This window comes from Glossina fuscipes, unplaced genomic scaffold, assembly GCF_014805625.2.
Source record: "Glossina fuscipes isolate IAEA_lab_2018 unplaced genomic scaffold, Yale_Gfus_2 273, whole genome shotgun sequence".
Taxonomy (NCBI): domain Eukaryota; kingdom Metazoa; phylum Arthropoda; class Insecta; order Diptera; family Glossinidae; genus Glossina; species Glossina fuscipes.
Genome location: NW_023998616.1, coordinates 65,111 through 72,689, shown reverse-complemented (window position 1 = coordinate 72,689; position 7,579 = coordinate 65,111). Strand labels below are relative to the sequence as shown.

Below are 7,579 nucleotides of genomic sequence, written 5' to 3'. Positions count from 1 at the left end.
ATAACATAATCATACTTCATTCGTAAATAAAAAGGAAATTATGTAAAACTTTGATAAAGTTGAATGAAGTGAAATAATTTCATGTAATGCATGTGGTTTCATGTGAATTTCTTAGAAACATTTTGAATTGCGAATTTGAACTTTGAATATATACCACTTTATTTTTATTACATTTTATATGATATAATATATACATTAACATATAAGTTTACCTATAAAATATGCACAATGTTTTCAAATTAATTGCAAATCAGTTATATTATATTGTTATGAAATTCGCTTTTATAAGATACAGTCCGTATCACTAGATCGCAGATATTTTGATCAAGAGAAATATACTTCAAAGTTGTTTTATTTGCAATTATATTTCTTTTAATGTAGGATTATTTACAAATTATTTTTGATAATACTTTCGACTGCTTAACTCAGATATTCTTTTTCTACTCTCCTGTCTTTCACAAATATTCTATTTATATACATTTTTGCCATTATATTACTATTACCTAATTTTATGACTTGATTTTTAACTCATTAACCTGCTTTTGTTGGTAACCATTCATCGGTCTGCAGCTGCATGACCCGCCTGCGAATATGCACTTTGTTTTTACCCGTCTGCTTTTCCGCTAATCGCTTTTATTGGTCTGCAGCTGCATGACGCCTCGCGAATGTACATTTGGTTGTAGAAAATGCCTAGATTTGGGATTTCCGTTACAATATAAATAAAAGACAATATTTCAATTTTCGCAAACGAGTTAACTTGCTGTTCACAAATTTAAAATTTTTAAATAGCCGCGTGTAAGTAAACAACTTTTTTTCAATTTACAGTTGTTTTCTTTTACAAATGCAACTCTAAACAATCAATCCTACCTCAGAACAACCAATAGACACCCAAAGCGTAAGCAATTTTACTTGCCCCTCCTTTGACAATTTTGAGAGAACATTTCTCGCACCTCTTGTGTACGCATATAGCTAAAAATGTCGAAATTCGCAAATGAAACTTAGTTAACACCACACATAATCAGTGCCCTGTTTTTTTATAGTTGGATAAAGAAAAGTACATTTAATTCAGAATCCTTTAATTCACCTTTATTAAATAATCACATATGTGCAAGGAATGGAATATTAGGAAAGCCATGCAATTCTTATGAAATAACCCAAAAATAATTGGTTGTAGGTTAGCTGTATTCCGCTAAATGAATAACTTTTGTAATCAAAGGAAAACCATATATGTAAGTAAATAACTGGAATTTATGAAATACAATTGTACAAAATAAGAATTGTTACATTCTCCTTTTGTAACATTTTTAATAGACGCTATAACGAAACATGCTTTTGCTTGTTTCGGTTTCGTTTAGTTTCACCTACAAGAAAAACTTGTTGGGCATGTCTGAGAATTTCGTTTGTTATATATGAAATTCAGACATCTTAGAAATTGTGTTTTTTGTGCGAACAGTGATGGACAAATTTCTTAAGTATTAATATTTTTAGTTGAAAGTGTTGCGAGTGTTGCAATGAAAAGTAAAATGTCGTTATTCTTACACTTTTACCGCCATTACGTATATTTCAAAACGTTCAGGATCATCAAAATTTCATATAGATTATGCGCGGTTTAAGCTAACATTGCCGGCATTTGAACTCTGTATGCCATCGGTGCATAGAGGGCTACATAACAATAGTAGTTTTTGAGGTGCGTACACATAAGTGCTCTTTATTCTTGGACTTATTAAAAATCCGAACACACTGATAAACCTTCATGAATGATATGAGCATAAAGAAACCAGGCGTCTTTACGTGGGCGCCATACTCTATCATTTTTTGCCTGGCTTCTTCTTAGATTTACTAACTCGTGTAATGGGCGGCAGACCTATGTAATATTACCTTCCTTTCAAGAATATTGCGTTAATTTTTTAGACATTAATTGATCGTTCACTTGCAGTTTAATACGTTTACATAAGAGCGTCTGGAATTCTTTGAATACTTTAGAGAAATTTATCTTCACCGAATGGCATTACAGCAACAAGCATACAATGGCTTTGGGTAAAAATATTTCAGCGCAAGACCAGGAACGCTTCTTCTTGGATATTGCTGAATTAAATTGGGATGAATACTTCGAAAACACCAAAATGGGCATGTTAATTTTCGTGTGTGAATGAAGTCAGCAATTGTAATTTCGAGATTATGCGAAATATTGTTCTGCAGCAACTTCTTGAAACTTCCAGACAGTTAATAGTTGCCTATCCTTGATGTACTAAGAGCCACCTCAAATTTTTTTAGTTTGTTTTGCCAAACATTCGGCAGTCAGCGGCTGTGCTATTGACATGTATCCGCGGCAGTAGCTTTCATCATTGATTGAAATCAATAATTTCGCTTCCGAGACATTGCGGATATTGTTTTGCGGCGACTGCTTGCACATTCCAGGTACTTTTTTTGTATTATTTACATATTGTTTATTTTAGTATAATAAATAATGGTGTAAATTAATACTAATTGCGCGGAATTGGTAACAAAGTGTATGTAGAATGTAGATATATTAATTAAATGAAATTGAAGGAAATTTACACATAATATTACCAAAATTCATTACAAAAATTTAAAAAGACATAATTCTAAATATTTTATAATGAATAATATACGCAAGTAATTTTCACTTGCGTTAAAAATCGTCTCAGATGATAATGTAATAAGTAACTCGCGTAATTTACGAAATTCCTAATTATCATTTAATGTTTGTATAATTAAGTTGAACGCATTAAGATGTTGAACTTTCATATAATTATAAGCGAATATAATGGTTTGCAATTCATAACTTAGCGGTGGGTTAACAGAGAGCCGTTCGTTTATTGGACCAAGTGGAGATGCAAAATTTATTATATAGATAGGAGGATGTATTACAAGGCTTCGCAGTACCTCGAATGTTAGGTTTTGCATGTGTCTTGTCTCGTCATTGCTTTTCAACTGATAATTAGAAATATGATGTTGTCTTAACAAATTTGAAAGGAAGCAATCATTGGACATCTGAATCTACTCAAAATTCCTACAGCTACACGATAACCGTTTGCAACAGTCACGATTGATATCGATATGCACGGTAAGAAACATCTTGTACAATACGGTACAATATGATCAATTACAAACCACCAGGGATTCATTTATTAATCCCCCCAAAGTCTTAGAATAAGGGTGTGGAGATAAATTCGAATTTAACTAGCAGAGACATCTATCGTATCTGTTAACCAAACTCTGTAAACGCCTTAACAGAGCTCTGTTGAATATTTAAAATTAAATTATAGTTGGGTTTGAAAGCCGCTTTCATCCACACTAAAGTAAACGTAAATATTTTTGTGGACATCTCATGTATAAGCGAAAAATGGGTATGGAAGAATATCCAAATTTGAGACTCTAGCGCGGCCAATCTAGAAAACGTCACCTATATCACGTGAATCTCTATAAAACTAATGAGCAAAAAAATTCAAATCTTTCTTTCAACCACTATTTTTATGGATTTTTTTAAAATTATATACTTAACAAGATAACGTGTGTCGCACCAACATTAACAGAAAAAAACAAATGTGACTTCTTTCTTAACAAATTTAAATTCGTTTTTTTCTGCAAATGACGTACATCTTGTATTATTATATATATACATTCCACGGCGTTGTTATATATAACATAAGAGATATATCTCATTTCTCTCGTCTAAACTTTAAAATTCTATTAGGTCTAAAAACGGCCAAAACTTGTTAGAATCTTATCAAATTTTAGAAAACACATTGTCGTATATTCCAAAAATAAATGGCTTGTCTTTTATATTTGGGATAGGGAAGCTGTCCCAGTCATATTTTTAAATACGTTTTGACTTAAGCAAAGTTCGGCCCCATTTTTCTTCTAACAGTTCTTCTTGCTTAGCCTTTCGTCCGTCGTGCCCTCTAAATATCTACAAGAAATTTCCATCAATTTAGACTCTATGTACTCACATGACTTTCGGATGTAATCGGTTGCCCGAACATATCTTTGGCCTTCAAGGATAACATTTTTGCCCCTGGAAAGATAACCTTCCACCCGACTGTTGTTGTTACGGACGAAGTGTTCCCTTTGCTTACATGGACTCTTATTATATTTGCCCATAGAGGCGCATAAGCCACATATTTTTTTAAAAATAGAGATGCATAATCTTTGTTAAAAAGTTTCTATTCTTTGTGAGAGGTAGACTGTGCTAACATTGCACATAAGTTCTAAGTCCTTTGTATAGAAGGGATTTGTTCAGTTATCGAAATTTCACCTTTCGGACATTCTTTTTCCTCACCGGCTTCAACAGTTGCATCTTCAGTCGAATTTTTTTGCCTTAAGTTCTCAAAGATTGCTTCAATTGTTCCACCCATATTCTTTTGCGTATGGATAGTGAAAACTCCTTTCAACCAAGAATACAATTTTGCCAGTTCTGATATTCGAATGGCTCAAACAATTTGGTTTGTATACAAATCGATCACTTCTTGGTTTCCGAAGAAGTTAGCAACATCTTTTTGGGCCGTTCTGATAATGTGGCTTCAGCACAATTGCACGACAAAAAATTCTAAATTTCCAGCAGGTTGTATCAAAAATTGGTGACATTTGTGCACCATTTGTGTAGGTGGAAATTGATTTCATATCGTTAAAAGCTGAAATGATAGTGGTTATTATGGCTTTGCTCCAATCTGTTACTATGCGTTGGCAAATTGGTCAACGTCGGTGCTGTAGGCAAAATGTTTTCAAAGAGAGAATGGAACGCAATATGCCATCTGAGTAATGGTTGCATAAAAATGCCTCAGCTGTGGGCACCAGAACGCCGACATTTTCTTTGTCGTCCCTCACATGCAGGGTTCAACTATATAAAAATATACGCTTTGATTCCTTATCAATTCTTTTAACGACGCTACATGTAAAAGTTTTTTTTCCTCATGTTGAGCAGGCGGCCTTTATTTTGAAACAATAAATTTAGCTGCATTTCTGAACAAAGGTATATTTCCAATGGGGAGGAAATTCTTTGGATAGACGTTTTCCAATTTTTATCCTGTTACATTTTGTATAGGTCACAAAAAGCATCAGGATGTCTATCATGAGACCGCTTGGCTTTAGACCTAATTTTTCTTGCTACTGGCGCAGAAGGAAGGGAATCAAAATTGCCGGCTGCTCTTAAAGCTTTGCAAGAGCTTAAAATTTGTTTATCCCTTGAATTTGCATCGAGTTCTTTTCTTAATTCGTTTTTCGCTAAATCCAATTTAACACCGATTTCGAATTTGTGGGTTTTTATAAATATCACGTGGGTGAATAATCTCTTTTTGATTGGAAAATATATTGATTTCGACATCTTTCGAATTTGTATTTTTTTACGATTGCTGGAGTTGAGATGTATGCATTTTGCATATAGTCCCAATTCTGAATGAAACGTATTCGATCTGAAACACGTGTAGTTAATGTAGAAGACGTTTTTTTATCATTTTAAGTTTTTCTCTTACTAAAACCTCAACAAATTTTACAAAATGAGGATTTGTAAAGAAGTCTGCCTTATGTAAAGAATGTTCATCCGTGTGATATTTTTCAAAGGGGGTTAGCGAAAAACCTCCATCTCTCTGAGGAAAACCCTTTACTAAGTTTATTTTAGATAAATCCGTAGCAAAAAGTACCTGGTTGATTGGTATTTGTGGAGAATTAACCTTTTTTCTTAAAACTTCATATTCTATTAGATAATCTAAATTTGGATTTGTTACATTAATTCTTAAATTTGTGGGATTATTTCCTGACCTCTCCCACTTGGACGATATAAATGAGATGTCATGAATATCGGATATATCATTCGCACGATGAAACGACGCATTGCTACTTTCGAGTGTCGAGCTTAACGCTCCTGCTGCCGACTCCAAATTGTTGTCCGGTGTTGAAAACTTAAACATCTTTTTTCTTTTTGCAGAATTCAAGTTCATCGAGAATCCGAAGAAAAATTCTTCTACATTCCTTCATCTTGCATTAATTTGAGTAAAACTCATCGTGCCATGATATCTTCAGTGAAACAACCGAATACTAGTTTTTACGATTTGTTTTTGTTTTTATATTAAGAACTGCAAATTATTTACAATGTCTCCGTAGTGCAGCTCTCGAGTTTGAAGACCAGTTTTAAATGGCTCCACTCCGGAGCCCCCGAGTACAAAGGTTTAACTTAGAAAGTCTGTAAAAATTTCCTCCGGTCTCAGAAAATTTAAATCTCTTGGGCAGGTGTACAATTTCCACAACAGTGGCTTATTTCCAGATAATTTGTTGTAAAAACTCCGCTTTTAAATTATTAGTAACTTCACCAACGTCCTGCAACTTCAAATAAATTAATTTTAAAGTAACATTTTGACTTGAATAACTCAATTTGAACACTATATAAGTTAAATAATTTTATTTTCCTTTGGGTTTATCTTATTAATAAAACGCAAAATTTTTATATTTTTTGATTTAATTTATTTAACAAATTTGTTTCTTAATTTTATTTCGGAACAAGGTGTTTTTAAGTGAATAGTTGGTAAAGAGACTGACTTTCCTTAGCAAATTATAAAAGAGGAAACCTCGGTTTAACCAATTATCCACAGTCAGTGTTTATGTTTATTATAGGGTGAAATAAGATATTGGTAGGAGATGTTTATGGTAGGGTGCCATTGACATTCATATGACATTCGTTGTTTATGAACTTTAGGTTTGTTTATTATATTTGAGAGGGTGGTTCGTAAATTTGTTTTTTTAATTAGGATGGTCCTTAACTTATACACTATTTTCTCAATATTATTGTGACAATCGTATCTATAAATTTACTAATGAAAGACGGTTTTGAGAAACAAGCCTTTGTAAGGAAATGTATTTTAATATCAAAAACTATTTTTTCTTTTATTCAAGACGAGGTTTTCACAAATCTTATTGTTGTATACGAAAATCATGAAACTCATCTGCGATAATATTAGAAAATTTAAAAAATAATTTTTTTTCGCGCCACTAGCTAAACAATGTTTCTAAAAAAACTTCTCTTTTTTTCAAGCAATAAAATGTTACTTAATGGATAAAGCAAAGAGTTTGCATAGCTGCATAATACCTTACAAACAAACATAAACGAATATAAGGTAACAATAGTTACTAATAGTGCTTTACGATACCTACATCTACATCGATATCTACATTGCATGGTGTAATTACCCCCAGCGTGACCGGTTCTTCATCGTCAGAGTCTTTTTCTTCCACTGGGGGCGCTCTGGCTGGCTTGATGACCGTCATTGCCCGAACCGTTATAGGCTCAGGGTTGGGCATGACGATGGTGACGTCGTCTGCTGCGTCGTCGGGTTCATTGGCGCTGAACCGGGCGTGTCCTTCCTCGGCTGCTAGCTCCAGAAGCACTGCCGCTATAGCGGAGCGGGTGTGCTGCGCCTCTGCCGCCGTGCACCAGGCTGATGGCAGGGTGATCGGATCCCAGTCGGCTTCGTTTTGTCGTAGATATAGCTCTAAGTTCCGAAGGAGGTAGACGCCGCAGGTAGATGCCTTGTTGGTCTGCAGCGGGACCCTTCTGTAGCGGTGACGA

General features: G+C 34.0%; 1 protein-coding gene across 1 annotated transcript; it reads left to right on the top strand.

Moving 5' to 3' along the window:
* The first annotated feature begins 1,527 nt into the window (after window positions 1-1,527).
* On the top strand, window positions 1,528-2,449 carry LOC119642892 (putative fatty acyl-CoA reductase CG8306). Its single transcript, XM_038042190.1, has 2 exons — window positions 1,528-1,868; window positions 1,937-2,449. The coding sequence occupies exons 1-2, from the start codon at window positions 1,852-1,854 to the stop codon at window positions 2,151-2,153; spliced, it is 234 nt and encodes a 77-aa protein (XP_037898118.1). The 5' UTR covers window positions 1,528-1,851; the 3' UTR covers window positions 2,154-2,449.
* The last annotated feature ends 5,130 nt before the right edge of the window (window positions 2,450-7,579 follow it).